This window comes from Zea mays, chromosome 5, assembly GCF_902167145.1.
Source record: "Zea mays cultivar B73 chromosome 5, Zm-B73-REFERENCE-NAM-5.0, whole genome shotgun sequence".
NCBI lineage: Eukaryota > Viridiplantae > Streptophyta > Magnoliopsida > Poales > Poaceae > Zea > Zea mays.
Genome location: NC_050100.1, coordinates 6,271,454 through 6,295,425, shown reverse-complemented (window position 1 = coordinate 6,295,425; position 23,972 = coordinate 6,271,454). Strand labels below are relative to the sequence as shown.

At 44.6% G+C, this 23,972-nt stretch overlaps 3 protein-coding genes and 1 non-coding gene across 5 annotated transcripts; 2 read left to right on the top strand and 2 right to left on the bottom strand.

Annotated features, from left to right (window-relative positions):
- Positions 1–993: 993 nt before the first annotated feature.
- Positions 994–7,201, top strand: LOC109939610 (probable transcription factor GLK2). The gene is made up of 6 exons (XM_020537852.2): positions 994–1,833; positions 2,042–2,118; positions 2,518–2,572; positions 2,691–2,949; positions 6,360–6,483; positions 6,805–7,201. Exons 1-6 carry the CDS (start codon positions 1,419–1,421, stop codon positions 7,039–7,041), a joined length of 1,167 nt encoding a protein of 388 aa, XP_020393441.1. The 5' UTR covers positions 994–1,418; the 3' UTR covers positions 7,042–7,201.
- A 358-nt stretch (positions 7,202–7,559) lies between these two features.
- On the top strand, positions 7,560–10,033 carry LOC100217035 (proteasome assembly chaperone 2; the record flags this gene model as incomplete). Its single annotated transcript, XR_002262139.1, has 6 exons — positions 7,560–7,807; positions 8,161–8,219; positions 8,651–8,769; positions 8,861–9,098; positions 9,182–9,305; positions 9,506–10,033. It is a non-coding gene; the product is annotated as a proteasome assembly chaperone 2 (transcript).
- A 1,873-nt stretch (positions 10,034–11,906) lies between these two features.
- On the bottom strand, positions 11,907–14,675 carry LOC103625850 (allene oxide synthase 1, chloroplastic). Its single transcript, XM_008646248.4, has one exon. It carries the CDS (start codon positions 13,797–13,799, stop codon positions 12,264–12,266), a length of 1,536 nt encoding a protein of 511 aa, XP_008644470.1. The 5' UTR covers positions 13,800–14,675; the 3' UTR covers positions 11,907–12,263.
- Positions 14,676–19,711: 5,036 nt separating this feature from the next.
- On the bottom strand, positions 19,712–22,476 carry LOC100285864 (thiol disulfide interchange protein txlA). Of its 2 annotated transcripts, none has more exons than NM_001158754.2 (5): positions 22,145–22,374; positions 21,652–21,867; positions 21,040–21,143; positions 20,439–20,783; positions 19,712–20,050 (listed from the first exon to the last, which is right to left on the bottom strand). In NM_001158754.2, the coding sequence occupies exons 1-4, from the start codon at positions 22,319–22,321 to the stop codon at positions 20,501–20,503; spliced, it is 780 nt and encodes a 259-aa protein (NP_001152226.2). In that variant the 5' UTR covers positions 22,322–22,374; the 3' UTR covers positions 19,712–20,050; positions 20,439–20,500. The 2 variants fall into 2 exon arrangements, with proteins under 2 accessions (NP_001152226.2, XP_035824001.1); XM_035968108.1 differs by having other exon boundaries at positions 19,713–20,034; positions 22,145–22,476.
- Positions 22,477–23,972: the final 1,496 nt, after the last annotated feature.

The window sequence follows — 23,972 nt, the reverse complement described above, 5'->3', positions numbered from 1 at the left end:
TATGTCAACAACATTGCATGTTCGTTTAACTTTAATTTGTACCGGCTTCTACTACTTCTACATTATTTTTTGTCTATGTAGATTACAACTGTACGTAGTAGTAAAAAAATAACCGGCTTCAATTCGAAGCGAATAGCCATGCACTCCTTCTATATATCCCATTTTTTGCATTGGTGGAAAACTATAAGCGAATGATGGCCTATTTGGATGTACACAATTTTTAAGAAACTAATTTATAAAACTAGTGTGGTTCTAAACATATAAATTTATATTCCAGTTTATAGAAATTGGATTCCCAGTTTATTAAAAACCAAGAAACTAGCCTCACTTAGCTAAAACCAGTTTATGAAAATTGATTCCAAACATCATATACTAGTTTTTTTTCATAAACCAGTTTATAAAAGCTAAGATAAAACTTGGATTCTTAAAAATTAGGTTGCTTCTAAATAAGGCCTAAGATGAAGAGACATATCAGTCGCCTCTAATATAAACATCTGTACTAGTGTGAATATATGTTTATTTTCTACTTTCTTCATTCTAAATTATAGAATATTTTAATTTTCTCGTTATAGAATATTTTTCTACTTTCTTTTTAATTGGATATATCTTGTTTAAATCTAAAAGTCCAACAAAAAATATCTTATAAAACGATTGAAGTAATTAGTTTTTGGGGAAAACCTCATTTTTCCAAAAACTTCTAGTCAACAGATAGAGTACAAAACAATTTATCCACCTGAAACATCATGGTACGAGAGACGAACTACGTTTTGAACATTCAGACCACGCACATACGGCTTCAGTACGTGACCTCCCTTTGTCAGAGTGCACATGAAGGTCTGGACGAGCACCTGTGTAGTCTTCAAGTGCCAGTACAATACACCCCTGCCCTCCAAAACCTTTACATACTACACTGCCCTTGTTTAAGCAGCATTCCCAAGGGACCAAATCATAAACCACTCATGACCTAATCACCACATCTTCTTTTGCCCCTCATCACTACGCCCCTAGCCTGCAGGCTCCAAGCCTCTGCTTTCCCCCTCTCCTTTTCACTTGCCACTTTGCTGCTCAAATCCACCATCCGCACTCCTCTCCCTCTTTCTCTTTCTCAGTGACTGTACCACTATGCCCTGACTTTGCCATCTCTCTCCTCATCTCCTTTCCTTTCCCTCTCTCTACTACCTTCTTTCCTCTTCTTTGATCACCAGCAGGACCAGACAGCTGCTGATATAACTCCTCTTCCGACTCTCCACTCTCTATGGACTCCGCTTGATTCGACAAAAGTATACGACCACTAGATCGCAAGAAGTAGCGGGTTGCTAGGAACTTGGTGTGTCCGGCCGTTCTCCATTTGATCGTGGAAGAATAGCGGCAACGCGCTCGCTGTGGTCGACTTATTTCCATCTGCGTGATCTCTTCCAATGCTGCAAAGCAGGAACCTACCGAATCTCTCCCTCCAGATAAGCCCGCCAGCCGCCGCATCTGACGCACCGGCGGTCGTGGCGAATCCTCCTCCGCCGACAGAACCAAGCACGGCGACGTCGTATGCTGAAGGAAGCGGCGAGGTAGGGTTCTTTGCAAACCCTAGCCCCGGCCCCGGCGCGGAACCTCCGGGCCTCAGCCTGGGGCTCGCCACGCCGACGCGTAGCGACGACGACGACGCGGCCGGACGGCGTGGCCACCTCCAGCCGCAGGGATGCGCGTTCAAGCGCGCGGCCATGGCTTCCCCGCCTGACGGTCCATCGAAGCGAAGCTCCCGGGCGCCGCGGATGCGCTGGACCACCGCGCTCCACGCGCGCTTCGTGCACGCCGTCGAGCTCCTCGGCGGCCATGAGAGTAAGCAGATATGCCATTCACGTGCGCTAGCTGTGCTAAACACTCGGCATGATCCGATATGCATGCTTGCATTCCCCTTCCCCTTCTGCGTAACTGCGTAAGCTTATTATCTGTGCTAAATTCTCTGCCGGTCTTTTCTGCTGTCTTCCGCGCGCGATCCGTTCTTGTGGCGGCCGCCCGTACGTACGTCGCTGACTGCCGACTGCAGGAGCGACGCCGAAGTCGGTGCTGGAGCTGATGAACGTCAAGGATCTAACGCTCGCGCATGTCAAGAGCCACCTTCAGGTAGCGTGCAGAAGAACGGGATATATCTTTCATATACTATGTATAATTTCATTTCATACAAGGGCAAAGCTACCGCCATATATACACACACAAACAATTTAAGAAAGAAAAGCTCGGTGAATCTTGGTGCATGATGGCCCTTTTCGGTGTTTTCCACCACTTCTGTGGGTGCTCTTACTATTGGTAGATTAAACTAGCAGTTTGTCACTGGTGAATCTTGGTCGAGTGTGCTAGGTGACAAACGAATGGCATCTAGGTAGCTTGGCCGCAATGGAACGACAAGTCACAAACAAGACACATTTACACATACACGACAGAAGAAAAAACTAACCAGATCATCATGTCACAAGAACATCGCAGAACTAACCGCTCTCGTGCGTCCCATTGGTTAATTTGCAGATGTACAGGACAGTGAAGAGCACAGACAGATCATCGCTATTGCACATAGCTGCAGGTATATACTATATGTATCTACGCAAAGCTAGCTAGCGTAGATCATGGACTTCGTAGTCCTAGCTATTTCATGGCGGACGGGAGTGTAATGGCCGATCGTTCGAACGTTGTGTTCACAGGCGAGGCGTTGCCGCCGGTGCAGAGGACTAATACGGCGACAGAGAAGGCGGCGGCGGCAGCAGCAGCACCAGGAAGAGGTGGGGTGGTAGTGGTACCAGTGCCCGCATGTGACGACATGGTTGGGATCTGCGGCTCTCCTTCGGCGGGGTCTGCGCCGCCTGCTACGGCGACTACTTCCGCCGCTCACTTCCTCTGTGCGCCAGCAGCAACTGCTCCACTGGCCGTAGCACCGTCACCTCTTCCACCCATGCCTCCGAGGTCTGTCTGCATGTCACCTTCATCGCTTAATTTATTATCTGTTTGCTATTGTTACTGCTGTCCCATTATTAGACACTTATACAGTCGCTTCTGCTGCTGGCTGACCAAAAGATAACGTTGGTCTGACTGTCTCACTATGCTCCCTACTTCAAATGCAACTGTTTTGAAAAGGTAATGCATAAGCATTACAAACTCTCTAGTATTAAGATGAGTAAAAGTACTTATCAATGAAAATGAGTGAAATTGCTTAGACTGCCTCAAGTAAACAAGGTAAAATAATAAGGGACGCGGAACTATAAATGACACTATTTACAGAGTGGAGTTTAAAATATTTGATAAGATAAGCTATAATATAGCCCTTACGGACTTTGATAGCCTTGGTCAAATTACATCTTTTTACTGAATTTATCTAATACTAATATACGGCTTGTGAGACACAGTGTATGAAACGTGATTGTGTTCGGCATTCTTTTCTTTGTTTTTTAAATGTTTGACATTATTTCCTCCGCAAATAAATCACGTCAAGTGGGAGATTTTTTAACATTTGTAAATTAAATAACAGAAAGCCTAAGTGTATGCAAAAGTATATTTGTGCTGTCTCATATATATAGACGACACGATTCATATAGTCACATAACCACGATGCATAGGTTGTCTTTTATGTTGTCCAACCGTAATGCAATCATCGATCCTAATTTATTTATGCGATGAACATTGTAAGTCATATGGCAACAACAACCCATGTAGTGAAAGAATGCCTCAATAGTCCTACATTCTTACAAGGCGGTTGGTTCATGAAGCAGTACACTAGTAGAAAAGAGTTCTAAGTTGGCGGTACGTATAAATTTTTACTGCAGGTTTCAGTTACCACGTGCTAGTGAAAAATAAACAGACAGGCCGGCTTAAGGAATCGCCAGTGAAAACATATTTTAACTGGCGGTTCACTCAACATAACTGCTAGTGAAAATGATATATTTTCACTGGCGGTTCACTTAACACAACCACTAGCGATTTTATTAAGCAAATCGTCAGTGGAATAATATTTTCACTTGCGGTTTGCTTAATCAACCGTCAGTGGATATGATATTTTTACTGCCGATTTTTTTTAAGAAATCGGCCAGTGAAAATAGTATTTTCAATGACGGTTCTAAAATAACCGCCAGTGAAAATGTCGAATTCCACTCGCCTCTAACACTGGCGGCACTGATAGACGCCAGTACAAATAGCTTTAGACCCGTTACTATAAAGCTTCTTTATACTAATGGTAATGCCCTGTATATTTATTTTCTTTCACCCTTTTTAGCTCCACGCATCATAAAATAAATTACACGTGGCATTACATGAGATGATCTTAAAACCGTTGGCGTATAGCAATATGTATCATCAAAAGATGACATATATATTCAAGAATCAGATTGGATTCTATCATTCTATTCAAAGCAATATTATACTAGCCATGACTCTATCCTACGTGGATTGGATGGAATTAGTCAAAATTATAAAAGATTTTGACTTGTTCGAGATTGAAACCCACCAATCCCACCTAATCCATATGTACTGAGAGTAAAAAAAACGAACAGTCCCTCACTAGCTAGCTTATATCTGGTTTGCCATGCTTCTGGTGCCCAGCTACCTTCACGTCGTCGAGTCTGATCCAAAGCAGCAAAAACGGAGTGCTTAAGAATATTTAGATGCAGCAAATGGGCCCGTTGTATAGTTAACTCTGGATGCATGCATGTAGATAGACCGGTGAATACGTTAGGTGTAAAAAGGTCAGCTGTCCAATACTCTATCCCAATATTATGAATTGATATTAATTAGTTTTTTTAGAGGAACATATCTAGGTTTGAATCACTTGTGGTTTTGGAGGGAAGTAAATGGCAAACAATCCACCACGCATTCTGCACAGGCGCATGCGGCATGCCTATACTAGGGGGTGTTTGTTAATCTAACAAATTTTAAACTTGTGTTAGTTTAAAATTTGTTGGATTAATTATATAATTTGGATATATTATAATCCTAAATAAACACTCATTAAGATCGTGTATAGCAGTTTACCCTTATAAAACAAAACCCATCGTCTAACTTTTTTCTTGAGCTGACCAATACTCAATATTACAGTGTCATATATATAGTAGAGAAGAAAGATGTCTGCATAGCTTCCCTTTCTCCTGCACCCTCTATTTTTTTTTCCTGATAGAAGCCGGAGTAGGAGTACTAGTAGTTTATCCCAGGCATGGACTGAGCGACAACTAGTGTTTTCGCTGTAGCCGATATGTCCCCCAGCCGACCTCTTCCGCGTGTCGTCACGCATCCACGCGCACCCATCTGGTTGTCCGCGGCCGCATCTCCGTAGCCCAAGCAGCAGCCATCGTCCGTGCCGCCGATGTGCTCTCCATCCCTGTCACACACACACACTCTCTCTCTCTCTCTCTCCTGGCCAGGACTACCGTTCATCTGACGCAATCGACCATGGTCAATCCACCCACCTACCTCAGAGTTAGTTCAAAAGCCTCAAGGACAGCTATATGTACCTGCGCACTATTTATATATGATTCAGCTGGATCGTATATATGGAGATGGATCGAACTCCTAATGATCAGCTTCATCGCTACTATTATATGCGCTACAGATCGATAGGATGCACACAGGGGATCGATGCATTGCATTGCTGGGGCTGGCAGATATATATGCAAGTAGACATGTAGGCCTAGCTAGCGACAGTGCTGTTGTATTGGCTCTGTTGTTCTGGTTATGTTCAGTGCTCATGCATGCAAATATGGATCGGCCGGTCGAGAAAACAGCGAGACAGTGCTCCAGGTTTTGTTGACCTGGTGGTGTCCCAGTCCCAGCAGCTTCTTCCTGTTCATGTCTGTGTACCGGAGGCCTGGTACTGCTGGTAGGGAGTAGGGACAAATCAAGGCATGCACGCATGTTCCCATCTGCTACGTACAGTAGTTACAGAGACGAGCAGATCAGACCCCAGAGCCTCCACTGTACGTTAATTTAACACACTAACACAGCTCGGAGCAAGGCTACAAGGAAATACGGAAGGATTGTCCGTGCATGCATGTCTGCCACTGCAATGCAAACAAGCGTTAGAATCCAAAGTATGGTATATATACTTGCTGTAGCGCGCGATGGGTCGAATTAATTGAATACTACCCACGCCACGTTATGTGCGTAGAAAAAATATACCCTATATATATTTTATTATGTTCTGTGTGCAGCATGCTGAGACTGTTGTTACTGTTAGCCCTGCATCTTTGTGACCAGGGACTAATGACTAACAGTTCAGCTCACAGTTTTTATATATAACGATCTGTGCTACTACTATAGCACTACTGACCTGGGACTACTGCATGGAATAACTGATGAGAGCGCTGTTAATTAATCTGTCGAGCACGCAGGAACTGCAGGACTGACGACGACGCGCCAGCGGTGCCGGAAAAAGGTGTTGCAATTGTTGTTGACTCGTTGCACCGGTGTCAGCAACATAATTTCTCACCGCCGGTGCTTCAAGATACTCATCAGGTACGTACACACAACACATCCATGCACGTATATATACGCAAGAGTTATCTATATACAAATGTGAGTTGGCGCTGGTTAAGTACGTGTATGCCATGAGAAGCAGCAAATTAATATGCTAATTTCTGAGAGAGCGTATACCATTGTTCTCTGAAATTATATGTTTCTTAAGATAAAAAACAAAGATATTAAACATGTATGGGATAGCGTTGCTTGGCCACATAAGTACCAATCCCTTGGTCATTGGTCATTGGATAAAGTATAATACTATATACTTATACCCATGTAACGTAATGTATTTTATCGTGACAATCGATGGATCAGGAGACTCATCATCATGAAGAGGCAAACGGTCAGGTAGCAGCCATGGGACTGCGCGCGAGTGTCGTCGTTGACCCCCTCGCTACAAGCTGCTCAAGCCCGGCGAGCTCTTCTCCGTCGCTCGCTAGCCTGGAGCACTTGACGGACGACATTCACGCGCCGAACCTGGAGATCTCGCTCGGGAGGCGGTACTGGATCCTGGAGCGCCCGGAGGGATTATTTAGCCTGAAATACATGTGACAAATGCCCTAAAAGAGAATAGATGGTGCTTTGTTTTTTTTTCTTTTTGGGGGTTTTGTACGTTGGTTCAGCTAACCATTGGTCAAGTAGCCAGGTTTTATGTTCGGCACGTACGGCATGGAATGAGATCGATCTGTGAGCAGGACGCAGGTTGACAGGTTGTGATGTGTTTTTTTGTTGAATACCCCGTCGACATGGCTGTCGCTTCTGAAGAGTCGAAAGCGAGATGGGCAGTAGGCCCAAATTTGACAGGCTCAGTTGGGCCCAAATTCCCTTGCAGCTCGAATCCACGGTCCAACATAGCCTGAAAGAGTGAAACGAGTCTATCTACTATACTATTGCTCAGTGTCATTCAGCTTCTCCATTAAGGCAGAGAAAACTTTCGTTCGGCAGCCGCCGAGCCCGAGATCCCTGCACCGCTGCCCGCCCGCCCGCCCGCCGGAATGGAGTTCGCCTTTAGAGAATGAATCCTTCTCGCCTTCCTACCCCACGCTCATCATGGTTTCAAGCCCTAACGCTGCGACCTACCACTGATTATTGCTGCCTGGAATCGAGTTTTTAGTAGTTTTAACCGATGCCCTACGATTACATTTGGTCTCCGAATCACCCGGCTGCAGCCAGCGATATCGATTGGCAACGTGGGGCAGCTCGCCGTAGACCTTCTGGTATCCTTGACGAGGGCGAGGCGGGTGGCCTACCTCAACGTGGTGGGGCAACGACGCCTTCGGCCCTGACGCCGTCGGGGACCTCGCACTCGCTCACGAAGGTTGGGTGCTCGATCCTTGTTATCACCCTGTGCTATTCGTACCTCCTGTTTGGTGTACTGTTTCAGCTCAGCTGCTTGCTTGCGCTCCTTCCGTTATCAGTATCTTTATTCCCTGAGCACCAACTGTTCGGTGAAATATATTAGCGCTCTGCTGGCGCTGCAAACAATTCTGATGCGCGCACAAGTTGTCTGATGGAGTAACCTACTGAGTTCCAGTTGGACTACAATGGCCCTTTGCATTTTTTAGTTTATAATCTACTTAGACCCCTAAGTTCTATGAACATACGTCAAGTCAGTGTGTGTAATGTTGATACACAATCTATACTGACCGCCTTCTCTCTTCGTCTTGGCAGCTTATGAATCTACATCTCATGGGCTGTCTTTCATTCAGCAAAGGTCTCCAGCTATTACAGTATGTTGATCTCAGTCTTTAGTTGTGTGGTGGTGATTGGACCCTGTTTACTTCAATCCAACGGATACAGATTTTTCTTGTGTAAATGCCTTTTAGTTGGGACAAGGAAAATAGATGCAACATTAGCGCCAGTGCGCCACTGTATCTGACAAATATATTCCGTCTTGCATTGTTAAATTACACGAAGACATTAATTTGCTTTGTGTTGTTAACTTCACACCACGTGAGTTGCGAACTTATAGGTCATAACTGATTTCTTTTGGATATCTATATTCTTTGATTGAACACGACTTTGTCAAAGTCAGCAACATAACTATTGCTATTTCAATCAAAGTTACAATGTTAATTTTCAGTACCTTTAGTTTAGTCTTGTGGTCTCAGTGCATATTCCTGACTTTCGTGAATATGTTAATTTTTTGTTGCCGATATAGGGAATGATGGTTTCATTTGCAAAAATGCTGCTGATTTCTTAAGCAGCATCAGGAAAGAACCATATTGTTATTATTTCAAGTTTAGATTCTGAAAAGAGGAGGATAATTGATGCATCCAGGTAACTGAAATGTCCAACTTCAGCAGTTATACTATAGTATTGATTCTCTGTCAATGTTGATATCATTAATTAACAATGTTTTATAATGTAGTGACATGCAGATGTATTACCTTTCAAGTTGCAACGAAGATGGTTCTGATCCAGAATATGAGAAATTGGGGGTGGAAGAAGCTTGAGGATTACAATCCATCCCAGAAACATTGGAATTGTCTTGCTAGCCTAGTTGAGGGCGGTCATCTTTCAGAAGATATGGATGATGATACTGATGAGAGGACAATAAATGATTATTATGCGAGCTTACATTTGCAGCACTATTCTATGCCTGCAAGGTGTCTGATTTTGTTTCAGATTCAAAAGATTTTATTGCTTCGAAAGATGAGTCGGTGTTTTGATATCTCTTTATTTGTGATAGGCTAAAGGCTTGAAAGTTTCTTGTGTACCGTGCTACTGCTCAGAAGGCGACAACATACCAGAAGCTTTCCAGTTAGCTGAGGAAGTAAGCAAACTTCTAGGTCATTGCCCTGAGAAATTCCATGGTACATTTCTATATCGCCTTAACACTTGTTCCGAGAAGTGTATTTCGATCTATTAAAACTATTAAAGTATTGTGCTTAAGTGCTTTACCCCTTTAAATTGCCCCTCTAGTTTCAATTCTTTTGGAAATGCTGTTTCTAGGCATCCTGTCATCATAAGAAATGTTTGTGTAGCCTTAATGAATTTTTCTGTGCGCATACAGGAAATGGGTCAAATGGGTGGATTGTTCCCTTGTCGTGGAAATCAGTTTATGGACCACCACCTGATATGTCCATCTTTTAGTGTTGAATTATGATCTGGTAAGTCAGTTTTGTTACTGGAAAGGGAGCTCTATGTTTTATAATGTGTTTCTGTGTTGTCATTGGCTACAAATTCAAACGATTCACTTGCATTCAATGATTCTGGCTATAAATAGCATTTCCAAAAGAAATCGAGCTTATGTATTCTATAGCATCGGATTTACTGAAATATTCTGTATGTGCGAAACTTCTTTGAAACGTTGTTATAGATAACTAGATACCCAAATGAGCCTTATTTTTAAAGGTAATGCTCCTACTATGGAAGTTATCTTTATCTTCTTTTGTTTACAGATCTTCCCTACCGGCTGAGTTTTTTTGTTTACAGATCCTATGTCTGAGTTTAGCAGCTATCCTTTCCTGAAAGCTTGTAATTTCAGTTAAAGAATATTGTTAGCACAAAATGTTTGATTGTTTTCGCAAATTCTGAATTATTCTGGTTCTGAACAATTGTATTATTGAAGATTTACAGCTACCAGTGACTATTGGACTGCGTAAATCTGATAATCCTAGCCAACTTCATCGACGTTAGTAATAGCCATTAATCAATTGTCAATTTATTGATGGGTTTGAAGGCTTTGTCTGTTAGCATACTATGGTGCCATGTTACCAAAATGAACAAGGCAACTGGAGTGGTCCAATAGCACATCATTACATGTGGCCCATGGTTCAGTATTAAAGAAAGCAACAACTTGATGATCAAAATGCTGGTCTGTGGTGCAATCTGATGAGGTTTCGTATCTTCTATGCCTTTTGCATAACTGACGGCCACAATAGAAAGTCTTAGAGTTGGGATGCGGAAATTCTTTGGTAGTGGTGCTAGCAAATAGCATAAGCACTTGTTTTTTTTTTTAATTATAAAATGGAGTAGGTATGCTTGCTCAATTATCTAGAGACTGAATATAGATGATTGGTTGAAGACAAGGTTAACTAGATCCATTCCATTGTAGACATCCTAGTTTTTGAAACATTCCAATACAAGTCCGAGAACCATTGACCATGATTTCAGCTATAACTTGTTTATCTGTTAGTAGAGTTTGTTATTTGCCTGCCACATGTTATTGTTATTGAGGTAATGTTTGTCTGACTGTTGACCCTGATTTCAGCTGGAGTTCTTTTATCTTACAGTAGAGTTTGGTGTTACCCCCAACATGTTTTTTGTTTCTTGATCTAACTTGTGTCGGTTCCAACATTAACCGCGACCTTCTTGTGACCTGTTCTGTTTGTTCATAAAGTTGTTTATTTTTGCCTCAATTTTATAGATGAAGTTGCCAACATGGAAAATGTTGAGTAGAATCGAGGATGTTGAACGCTTTCTTACATTAGACCGTGTACCAGAAGTATCCAGGAATGTGAGTTGCAGGCGTTTGTGTACATCCAGGAAGGCGAGTTGCAGAGCTGGTAAAGAGTTCACACTTAGGGCTAATTTGGCAACTCCATTTTTGGGGTTGCCAAACTGGGTGGAATTGCTCGTGGCGGCATTGATACCTAACCCTTGAATGCATGAATCGGATTTTTATTTTTTATTTGCAACTGATACTTTGGCTGCTAAGAGTCAGATATCTGTCAATTCAGGTCTGCTAGGGTGGTTACGCATGTTGCTTGCTATGTGCCATTTTTGTTCTAACAATTAAATTCCAAGCTTCTCATCTGCCGTTTTGCCCTTTTGGTTTGGTTGATTTTTGATGTGGTGGAAGAATCTTTGCTAGTGCGTACCGCTTTATGAGAAGTTGCCAGTGAATTGTGGAACTGTTCGGTGAGGCAATTCCGTCGGCGATGTCTGGTTGCCTGTTCATTTTAGTTGCCTCCCCGAAGGTGTGGTATGGAATCATTACGCTTTTAAGCCCTGTTGACATATATTCTAGGAGCTAGAGTTCTCCATGGCCTCCTATTTCATGAGGTGACGGGCCGGCCTCGTATTTTAAGTGTAGGAACCCTGTCCCCCAAGCTCGCGGAAATCGAACATTTTCCGCGCTTAGTACATGTGGTAGCATTTAAAATTTGTGTATTCCAAGGAAGAAATGCAAGATTCGATCAAGGACGATCGGCCAATATCAGTTCGATCACTTCTCAGCTTCTTCTTCATCTGCAAGCGACATGAAACCAACTTTGGTTGCCAACGCAAATGCTATAAAGAATCATAGAAGGTTTATAAAGCAATAATAATGCAACAACTAATCCACATCCACCCCATGGACCACAAGAGAATCAAGTGTTGGTAGGTTTGGCGTTAATCTGCTCCCAATAATTTGCAAGCCCAACGGCCTGATTTATAGCAGCGGATGAGGTCATTTTAGGTTCTGATCATTTTCATCCCAATTCATACATTCTATATAGATTAAAGGAGATCGATAGGTTTAAATCCGTTGAAAACCTTTTACAAATTTTCTCAATCCCATCTCCTACAGGAATAACCGAACAGTACCTAAGCAACATGAACAGTATGTGCATGTCTCCCTCAGTTCGCTATCAAATTTGCCTGAAAAAAAAACGGTCTCTCGTTTTACTAAGAATAGGCATTTTGTTATACCTGATGATCACATCAAAGCGCTAGAAAAATATTGAGAGGGATGGGGGCAGACAAGTACGATGCAGTATATTCTACGGTGAAAAAAAAGTGCACGTGCCAGCCTCCGGCGACTTTGACGGGCGGTCCATCAGAGCTCAGAAGGTGGCTTTCTTGAGCGAGGTGATGGTCACCGACGACCCCAGCGCGGAGGCGCCGACCTGGACGTCAAAGGAGTCGTAGCGGAGGAAGAGCTCGGCGACGAGGAGGCGAGCGATGAGCACGACGAAGTCCTTGCCAGCGCACTGCTTGTCTTGCAGCGTGGGCGACGCCGTCTCGGGGCCGTTGGACCAGACGACGTGGCGGAGCAGCTGCGCGCCGTCCTCGCCGAGGAACCTGTCGGGCACGTACTCCTCGGCGCGCGCGAAGACGCGCGGGTCCTTGGTGGCCATGGGCTGGTAGCCGAAGAGCATCTCCCCCTCGCGCACCTCGAAGCCATAGTCGTGGCTCTCCACCACCATGTCCTGCTTGGCGCGGCCGTACTGCATCGCCACGGGGGGCTCGATGCGCAGCGCCTCGTACACGGCCGACTTCACCAGCGGCATCTCCGCCAGCGCCTTCATAGTCACCTCGCCGCCGTGCGCGCGCACGGCGTCGCGTACCTCCGTCGCCAGCCGGCCGTGCGCGCGCCCGCCGGCGCGGCCCAGCCACTTGACGAGCGACGGGAACAGGATCTTCATGCCGCCGAAGGAGTTGAAGCACATGGCGAAGAGGATGTTGTGCACCGCCTCCTCCCGCGCGACCCCGAGGCGCTCTCCCTCGTCGACCACCCTCCTGGCCGCGTCGCGGAAGAAGTCGGCCAGCCGGTCGTAGTCCTTCTTGACCAGCGCCGGCGGGAGGCGGAACGAGTGGAGCAGGGAGTCCTCCACGTGCTTGGGCAGGCCGAGGCTGAGCAGCGGGCTGAGCTGGAACAGCACCCACTTGGTGATCAGCTTGGGCCCGTCGCCCTGGAGCGCGGACTCGGCGGGGTCGCGCCCCAGCAGCGCCTGGCAGAGGAAGGAGAAGGCGGCGGCGTCGTTGTAGTGGCCGAAGTCGGCCTTGCCGACCCTGGCGAGCTCGTTCTCCATGAGGCCGAAGAGGTCGCCGTACACCTCGCGGAACTTGGGGATCACGTGCTGCCGCCGGTGCGACAGGAGGTAGAAGAGGAGCGTCTTGAGCGGCCCGTGGTTGGGCTCGGCGGGGTCGAGGTACGAGAGCACGCGGTAGCCGCCGGTGAGCTCGGTGGACGGCATGAAGGTTCCCGTGAAGAGGTCCGTCTTGTCGACGAGCGAGGTGTCGAAGAGCACCGGGAACGAGGCGGCGTCGAGGAGCGCCACCACGCGCGGGTCGCGCGCCACGAAGGGGCCCGGCGGCATGTTGAGCCGCACCACGGTGGAGCCGTGCGCGCGCACGCGGGAGGTGAAGAACCCGTCGCGGCCGCCGGGCCCGTAGAAGTACTCGAACCGGTCGCGGATCGCGCCCAGCACCGGCGGCCCGTAGTCGCCCGGCACCTTCCGCAGCGGGAGCCGACGCTTCGGGGACACGACCTCGCGCGGACGGTCCGTCGCCGACGCGGTCGCCCTGGTAGTCTGCCGCCGCTGGCGGGCACACGACGACGGCGCCGCCGGGGAGGAGAGGTAAATCGCCGTGGCCATCTCTTGATCTGCCCGCGGACCGGCGGCGAAGACTGGTGCGGTGCTACAACAGACAGCGAGTGACGTGGGGAGTGGCGCTAGGCGGTGTGGTTATAATTAGGCGAGCGTGTCAGTGCTCTGTACTGAGCCTCGGGTCCGTTTAAAATAGTGGGAGGGCTGGAGGGGGAAGAAAGCAGTTGTCCGTCGGCTGCGCGCGTCAAGGCGTGAGAACTGAGAAACGTGTGCCATTTCCGCCGGCGGTGACAGGTAGCGAAGTGCGGCCGGCCGGTCACCGGTGGTAGGCTGGTGGCGCGTCGTGGATTCGCACGTGATCCCGGACGCCTTCACGGTCACCGGGGAGGAAATAATACACGTGGCGAAATGGGCTTATTCATGATTGTGAGTAGCTATGGGAACGTAGGCCAGACTTTTTAGTTAGCATGAGCACGGTCTATTACGAGCCTAAACTACGGTCTGATAGTAAATAATATGGACCAGACTGATATAACCTAAATTTTTAAACTACGGTCACCGGGTCCAATGAAGCCTATATTTTTTAATTTAGTAAGCTATAAACTTTATATTGTTGTAATATTTGAACTTTTATGTGGTTAAATAATGATAGCATTGCCTAATAACTTTAATTTAGTAAATTATAGATTTTATATGGTTGTAGCATTTGAATTTTATGTAGTTCAAATAAATGAGTCAGGCTTAGGTCAACACGATCTAACAAAGGCACAGATCTAACAAAGGCACAACGTGCTTTAGATCCGGACTGAATCAATGTTTCTAATATCTGACAGTCTTGGAAGCATGGACGACGTAAGTTCGTTGAGACTGGATTTAGAAATACTTTTATTCGTGAACAAGTATTGAACGCCAGAAGTTCTTATGACATTTTTGAGAAACTGGATACTACATAAAATCCAAAACAAATCCTATTACCAAGTTACAGAGAGATCGTAAGATTCCGGTACAAAATCTAACAAAATTCAGGAGGTGTTTAGCTAATAATGAAATCCCAGAATGAGTTTCTAACAAATAAGGCAGGAAACATACCGGGTCTATGTTTGACAGAAGGAGTACGATCAATATATGCAAGTATTAGGCTAATTAGGGCATATTTGGCAATCGGAATGAGTTATTTATAGGTGTTTGGTTTGAGAAATAAGCTAGTATATTATCTTCCTAATCCTTACTTTTTTATTTGGTTTGTGTAATACAAAGAGTTGATACATCACCACTTCATTTAGTTAGTGCTAACATAAGAAATAATGTTATCACTACACCAAAAACATAAACTTTTTATTGTTTTTTTAACTTCGTACAACTTTTATAACAAACCGTAGGAAATAAATAATTTACGAGAGGCAACCGGTAGCTCTAGAAAATAAACATAACTTCCTACGGTTTTTTATAAAAGTTGTAGAAAGTTAGCTTTCACATGCTAACCAACGTGTATGGTCAAACGAATTCCTAACTTTCTATGGCCTGCTCTAGAAAGTTAGCCCCTCCTGCTAACTTCCTACAGCTTACTCTAAAAAGTTAGATGCCCCTGCTAACTTCCTATGGCCTCCTCTAGGAAGTTAGCTTTCAGCTGCTTATCCGCGTGTGCGGTCAAACGAGTTGCTAACTTCCTACATCCTCCTCTAGAAAGTTAGCTTCCCTTGCTAACTTCCTACGACCTACTCTAGGAAGTTAGCCGCCCCTGCTAACTTCCTACAGCCTCCTCTAGGAAGTTAAATTTTAGCTTTTGACCAGTCAAACAAGCCACTAACTTCCTACGGCTTCCTCTAGAAAGTTAAGTAACTTTCTAGAGTACATGTACAGTCTCTAGGAAGTTACGTAACTTCCTACGGCTTTACTCTAGAAAGTAATATTTTTTTATCTTAATCCGTGAATCTACCCTTATCTTTCCATCATTCATCCCTTCTTCTCCAATGCCAGTCCAACCTCCTCTCCCGCTTCACCAAGAATGAGTTTAGCCTCGAGTCCAAGTCCACCATCGGCATCGAGTTTGCCACCCGCAGTCTCCAGGTCGATGGCAAGGTCATCAAGGCCTAGATTTGGGACACCACCGGCCAGGAGAGGTACCCTTTGATCTGCTCCGAACGTGCTCGCTTCACGTCCGTGTTGCATTGCTGTAGATTTGCTCCCTACTTTCTCGTGCGCACCACCAAGTGCGAGCAAAATGTTATCTTATTCTTGGGAGCCTCCTTTGCTTGATCTTGCGAGGTTGCCTTACTGTTTGGTCGCAGTCGCTTATTTACTAGCTCTCTTGCTTGTTTAGGGAGCTAAATTTTTAGGGCTATTTTGGTAGTTGCCACGATTAGGGATGGCAATGGGTCGGGTTCGGATCGGGTAGAGTAAATACCCGCCCGCGATCATACCGCGGGGATTATCCATATCCGCCCATGGTTGTACCCACGGGTAAAATTTTGTACCCGTGCCCGTACCCATCGGGTATCGGGCGGATATCGGGTATCCGTCGGGTATAGCAACTTGGTGCATTCTCCCTAAATGAAGTCTAGTGCAGTTCTGAGCGTCGCACATCGCCATGATAACCGGAGGCACATAATGTTGTTGCACAGTGCAGTCGTGTAGTTGTAGCCTTGGACATGTGTTGCTAATGTTTTTTTGTTAATAAACTTCCAACTCGTCAAAATCGGAGAGTAGCTAGCATAGTCGTCTGGTGTATTAACACTCTCTTAGCTCAAGTACTTGTACTAGATAGCACTGGTACTACGTACAAGCACTTTATCAAACGTACTGACACTAGTACTAGAACCAGATCAGAAGCATCAGCAGACATGGAGGGATGGCAGTAGGATGAGCTGTCGAGGGTGGATGGCTAGCTAGCGTACTGGTAGGTTGAAAATCTAAAATCACTATTTTCGGATATCCGTCGGTTACCCGCGGGTAAGAAATTAAATCCGTACCCGACCCGTAATAAAATCGGGTCGGGTACGGGTAAGATCCACGGGTCAAATTTTGTGCCCGAACCCGTACCCGACGGGTCGGATATCCGACGGATATCCGAACCCGCGGGTAAAATTGCCATCCCTAGCCACGATTGGTGATCTAGAGGTGATTTCCCTATATGCTGATTTTGTGGGAGTTTACTAGCACTTCATTTTGTGGGAGTTTACTAGCTCTTCATCTTAGGAGTGGCCAGTCACTTGTTTGGTTCACATGTCCATTAGCTGTTTCTACTGGGTAGTAGATGGGTGGGCATATTTTGATCTTTTGGTGGTTGAGATGTCGCTTGTTGGCAATTGCGCAGCAGCACGAGTAAATTTCGTTGTCCTCTGGTGTCTATCCGTTCTATTTGTGACTCTGCCTCCTTCCCATGCAAAATAGGGGCTACATAGGTAGTCATATTTTGGAACTATGTTATCAAGAGATCTCATTGTAAACTTGATGCCAAGTGCTCACTGTTGAGATTCAGAAAGTTTAGACAACTAGATGAGTTTGGCAGTTTGCTGCTACTAACTGAAATCAGTCGCGCTAAACTAAATGTTTTGTCCAGCAAAAGTGGAGCATCTACGAGAAGAACTTAGGCGACATCAGGATTACATGAGGCAACAAGCTGCGCAACATGAATACTATGCTGCACGGATTCAACAACAACAAACACTCATACAAGTAAGTTCAAAAGATAATAGCTTTCACTTTAAGATATGTATTGATTTAAAACGCTGATGTGAATGAGTTCGACAATTTTGTAGCAACTAGCACAGGCCCAAGGGATACACGTCCCGATGCCCCCACCACCACCACCACCTCCCGTACATTATCCTTGGTCTTCACCTCCACCTACACCTACATCTCCACCTACCAAACATCAGGTATGCAAATTCGTCATCATTTACTTGTTGTTAGTTATATTATGGTGTAACTCAATAAATATCATTTGTACATGTATATTATACCCCTCCAGCTATCTTGCCGACGCAGGAATGAGAAGACGGGTTAGACTTTGTCGAAGCCCTCTTCGCTAGTGGAGGTATCGACCATCACTCGTCACTGTACCCCGATGGTGATCGACGATCGTGAGCTTCCATGTTATGTGTTGTGATACTTGAGACCTTTATTATGACTATGTATGAGATATTGTCTCTTATTATGACTGGATGAAATGTGTCTTATGACTATGGATGAGACATTTATGATGTAATTGATGAGACTATGGATTTAAATATTGTTATGTGATTGTATGTGAGATGTTTTATGTGAAAATATGTTGTGTTATAGCTGATGATATATTTGTTATGTTGTGGAATGTGGTGTAAAATAAAAATAAACAACATTTGTAGTGCTGGTCAAATTAACTTGCTAGAGGCCAACTGGATCGTACCTAGGGGCTACAGTAAGCCGTAGGAAGTTAGTCAGCTGGCGGCGTGAACCTACTAACTTCCGAGAGGCACCGTTGGGCGCTGGCTGTAGGAAGTTAGCTAACTTCCGATAAAAAATTTCCGAGAGCCAAACTTTCGACGGGATAGCTTTACTTTCGAGAGTTTCGCTAACTTTCTAAAGTTTAGGGCTAACTTCTTAAAGTTTAGACTCTAGAAATTTAACTATTTTGGTGTAATGTATCTCACCATTTTTTTAAAAAATAGACTTATTTAACTTGGACGATGTTGTGATTACTCTAACCAAACAGCCCTGAGTCTTGGAAGAGAATGGCAAAAACTAATCCCAGACGCCTCCTTGTCATGCCTACTAACTCCCGTGTGCGCAAGCACCATGCATGGCAAGCAAAGCACTGGACGGTTGGCGATGGCTCCTTGCGTGATCGGCGCCGCCGTGCGTGGACAAGATGATGTATGAGGTCGCCACACATAGCAAACCGTCAAGTTTTCCTACTTCACGGTCGCGCGCGGTGCCAACTGCCAACCGAGGATGGCCTGCGGTGCGGTGCGGTGCTGCAGGGTCGAGTGGGCTCTACGCGTTCCTCTGCCCTTTTTTCCTTGTCTGCCACCGTCCACGCGCTCGGGTCGGCGCACTGCCGGAGTGCCTTTCTTCTTTTTTCCACATTCCACATGGCTCCCTCCGCTGCTACCCCACCCACACACACACACACACACACACACACACGGCACACCATTTTTTTTATTTTTACTGTTCTTGTAAAATTTCTATGTTTAAACCTTTGTTTGGTTGTTTTATTATTTCATTTTATTATCTCTATCTCAGCACTACTAGCAATAACGCCAAGATGGTTAGATGTCACAGATCACGGCATCGAGCTTGACATCATAGGTAGTCACGACATCTAGCTTGACGTCGAGCTACCTGCGCTATGTTCTGTTGTCTCCTCTATTCTCTTCTTCTCTTTACTGACGGTAGCTCAAATAAAAAAAAACTAAACCACTCAATAGATATAAATTTAAAGATTTTTCTTTCAAAATAATTTTTTTTTGTTAAAAAAAAATCGATTTGGCTGGAGAAGCAGCGCCTCGGCTACGTCCGCGGCGAGATCACGCCCTCCTGCTCCGGTTTGACTCATCTGACCACGCGCTCTTTCGCACCGCGGCTCCAATGGCTGACTTGACCGCGCGGTCAGCGTTCCACCGGGATCACGCCCTCCTTTTGCCTGCCCTCCCGAGTCTCCGTCGCACGACTTTTGCCTGTAAATTAATGCTGTATAATTTAATAGTACAATATAGGAGTAGCCCGTTTCTTCGTCATAAAACGGGAAGCCAAAAGGTATGTCACTGCACGTATATGCTGCAAAACACAAGCCTGTAATATATTTTATCTCGTGGATTTATGGAGTTCGGAGTTGAACTCACGATTATCTTATCACCGCGATCATTGATTGTGAAATCAAGAGTAACTCTCTCTCCCTTTAAAAAAAAAACAAGAGACGCATAAAAGGTTGCCGGGCAACAGAGTGGCAGACAGCCTGATCACACAAAGGAGACGGCGATGCGAATATGGTGGGCCGAGGCTGGCTCTCTCCTTTTCGACCTGAATTCTTGAGAAAAAAAGGCAGCGTAAACATGTGTTACACGAGCAGCGAATAAACAAAGGCGAGATTCTTTCATGAGCCACACACCCTCTATACTGCTTTTAAAAAACGTAACAGTATCTCGTATAATAATAACATGCAACCGTTTCAGTATCACTGAAGGAATCCGCGCCAGCCTTTTCTTCCGGGTTTTGTGGAATCTACCAGCTCTTTGCAGCGCCCGCATGTTCGATACAGGGAGGGCTGAATGAACTATAGTATATAGCCTAGGATCTCCTCCTGCAAAAAAACAAGACTGTAACTTATGAAAATTGGTGTAGATCACAGTCATGAAGTGTCAATTCCACTTGCTGTGGTTCATTTCTTTATATTAAGGCAATTTCAAATTAGCTCCATAGCCTGGTTAAAATACTTTCCTTCACAAAAGGCAAAAGGACCAATGTTTTTTTTGTTGCCAGGAAGCCATTTAAATGTGAAAAAAAAAACTGTGAACTTGTGGTAACCTACAATACTATCTTGTTAAAGTTATAAACTCTTGAACAGGCCTGAAAGAACTACACTACACGGCCTGGGCATTTTTTTTTTAAAAAAAACTAACTGAGCTATTTTATTCCAAAAAAGGTTGCATGACACACATACTTATTAATGACCTGATAAAGAGATTAAGGGAAAGAAAGGCTTACTTGTCAAACGGTCTTGGCATTAGAACTATGATTACAGCTGTCCACATAGAAAACAACTACTGCTAGCCATGACTTCTGGGATCAGCGACTTGATGAACTTTCCTAGATTCAGCGCTCGAGAACTGACCGACCACTCGTGCGTGCGGTATCTCGGGATCACCAGAAGCAAGCGCAACCACGTTGTCAAGGAAATACTGCTTTGGAAGTCTCCCGACAACATTGCCTTCCTCGTTTCCTTCCTTATCCAGAAAGGCGAAGTGAGGAATGCCTTCCACCCCGAACTCGTCAAGCTCTTGCTCCCACTTCGTGTTGTCAACATTCAGCATCACAAAATTGACACGGTCCCTGGAAAGAACGCTCGAGATGTGTAAATAGGATTGGCGAGAATCGGATAAATAAAGGCAACGGATTCGAAGATGGTCTTCGTAAAAAATAATTGTGTTTTGACGATCTTGGTCAACAGAAGGTCCAATCAAGTGCGGTTAATAGGATAGGCAACATGATAAAATCATGGAGAAGCATTGCTTCTATGAAATGAGCCACAGTTGTTATTTGAGGTTTAAAGTGCAAAAATGTGAAAAGTGGTCTGAAAACACGTTACTTGTATTGCTGTTCCACTTTGTAGATATCCGGAGCTAATTCTCTGCAGACCTCGCACCAGTCTGCATAAAACTCAACCACAGTGGGCCTGCCATTTGAAAGAGCCTGCGGATGGATTTATCAGGTTAAGTTTCATATACATTCATGGTGAAGAAAAACATCTACAGAATAATGTGATTCCAGCTTAGCAGGGTTTTTGGTCAAAATAAATTTGACAGTCAACAAAATGGAATAGATTAATAAGAAAATGCTAGTAACATATGGCAGGAACTAGATGAATCACGTATCAAACAAAGAATACCAATACGACTTGAAGTAACCGAAGATGCATGGATTCAGTAACAGGGCAGAGAAAAAGAAGAAAAATACATTGCTTTGTCTACTGAAATTATTACTTTCCACTTTTCCAGTCAGTTACTATTCTGCATATCATGAACAACAATTGCAAAGAATGATACAGTAACACCACCGTTTGTAAATACCAGCCAATCACTTTTGTTTTTGGAAACCAACCAATTAACTAAATAAACACAAAGCGTAGTATTGGTTCGAGTATATGAACTCTAGCATTTTCACCAGGCACATAATGCACATCAAGGACAAAAATGCTGACCTCTTCATATGGAACCGAATTGGCTGCAAGATCTTTAAGAGATGCCTCGCTAAGATTGAGCCTCTGGGATGCAAACAGAGCCACCGCTCCAAGAGTGGACAGTAGTGCTACCCTTCTGTTGAGATCCTTATTCGGGAGAGCTGGAAGCCCAGCATCCTCGGGTGTACTAGTCGGAGCATCTTCTTGGATAGATTCAGCTTTCACAGCCTGCTCATCCTGTGGAAGGAAAATACCACGTCAGTGCGTCAGTCCATACTTCTCAATGGGTGATTGAGGTATAACCAAGCAAGAGTATTGGCTCAAGACTGCAAAATCCCAGTAACTTGTTTCTGCCTTCTACCATCTACACAGGTTGGGACTTGGAAGAGTATTGACTTAGTAGACTAGGTTTTCCTCGTAATTGCTTTGGAAAATAATAATTTCCACAGCTTCATTTTGTATGCAGGGAAATAACTTGAGGTAGGTGGGTCTTTGGTGTGCTAAGAAAACGCACCGTCTGTGGCTCCGCGGAGTCGGGCGGCGCGACGCAGGCGAGGGGGGTCCTCGGCCGGCGCAGGCCCCACCGCGGCCGCAGACGGAGCGAAGAGGACGGACGGGAGCAGCACCGTGCTCCGGCGAAGCTTGGCGGGAGGAGAAGGCCGTAACACCTCGCGGAGGCCACGCTCGCCATTTCTTTCGCTCTAGACTAGATTTTGCAGCTCTGCTGCTTCGGGTTCGGGCTCGCAGCAGAGTCAAACCCGGAGAGGCGGAGGAGAACTGGAGAAGGATGATGTGGGTGGCCAGCGTGGCGCCACGCAGCCCGGAATCGTGCGATGCATGAGGACTGGGCAATTATGGGCTTTGGAAAGGCCCAACACGTAAGGCAGAGAAGCAGTAACCCAATCGGTCCATACCGCACAAGCAACACGCGATCGGTCCAATAGGGATGATATGTCCGGCCTAATAAAAGAATAAAAGCACGTACCGGCCCTTCTTTTTTCATCAAAGCTTTTTTATCGTACAAATAAACAAGTTCGTACCTTCCAACGATATTTATCATATTTTATATAGTTATGTAGATGATTTGTGACTTAAAAATTTATCAAACAATCATGCCATGCATTTCAATTCGTCCCAGTATTGAACTTAACAAATATGTTGCGACACGTGGCAATCTAAACACATCTGCACATGAATCTTAAAGATTTATCCAAGGATCGTATTATGTTTTATGCGTTTGTATGAAAAAAAGGTCTATTTTACCTCTCTGGATTACGTCACAGTCTACCACTCTCAACCTCTAAAAACAAATATCTTACTCATCGGCCTCTCGAAACTATTCAAATCACCTCTTCGCCCTACTTTAAAGGGGGTTTGAAGACAACTTTGGTATTTTCGGTACTTTCTATAAAAGCTCGATAAGGATATTAGAACAAAAAAACATCTAAACTTTTAAACATTGTAAAATAAAAGTCTTAAGATAGGTTGGGATGAAATAAAATATCTAGAGCTCATGGAAACACTTTTAAAAACTTTTAAAAAAGATTTATCTATAGGAAAACAAAAAAAAAATCTAAAGCATATAAATTTCATTCTAATAACATTCTAGCATGTTTTGAAAAACTTTACATAACCAAAAGACACAACCATCATAAATGCATTTAATATCAATGTATGTGACATTCATGCTGGTTGTATATATTAATTTCACAATGCAGAGTTATAAACTTGGTTATCCATTGATTAGAAAAGTATTGTTAGTTAGTTTCCTGTCTTTTTAATATATTTGTCTCAATTTGTTAGAGCTAGATGTTTTTTTTAAAATTACTTTTGGGTATATTTTCATGAATTATAAATATTTACTAGTACTCTTTATATTGTAATCTAACCCTGTAACTTTCGTCCGTACTCTTAGACGGTTAGAAACGTCTTCTGTGGTATAAAAACAGTATCAAGTACCCCCTCCGTTTCTTTTTATTTGTCGCTGGATAGTGTAATTTTGCACTATCCAGCGACAAATAAAAAGAAACGGAGGGAGTATTCATTATTTTTTAATACAAAAAAATGTATTTAAAACTACTAGATTATTTGGACTGGTTTGAGAGCCGAGGATCTAAAGTTGAAGGATAAATGGGGACGAAGAAACACACGATAGGCAGCCCAACCGGCTCATCCCACCGAGCCCCGCATAGCGAAGCCCAATAAATGAGGCTAAGATTTACGGCCCAGTGAGCTGAACGCACGGATTTAGGGTCCCGGTCTCCCGGCGCGCGCGCATCGCTCGCCCTGCCCGCTCAATCATAAGATAGGCAAGCGGGAGGTGCCAGCGATTGCGATGCCGC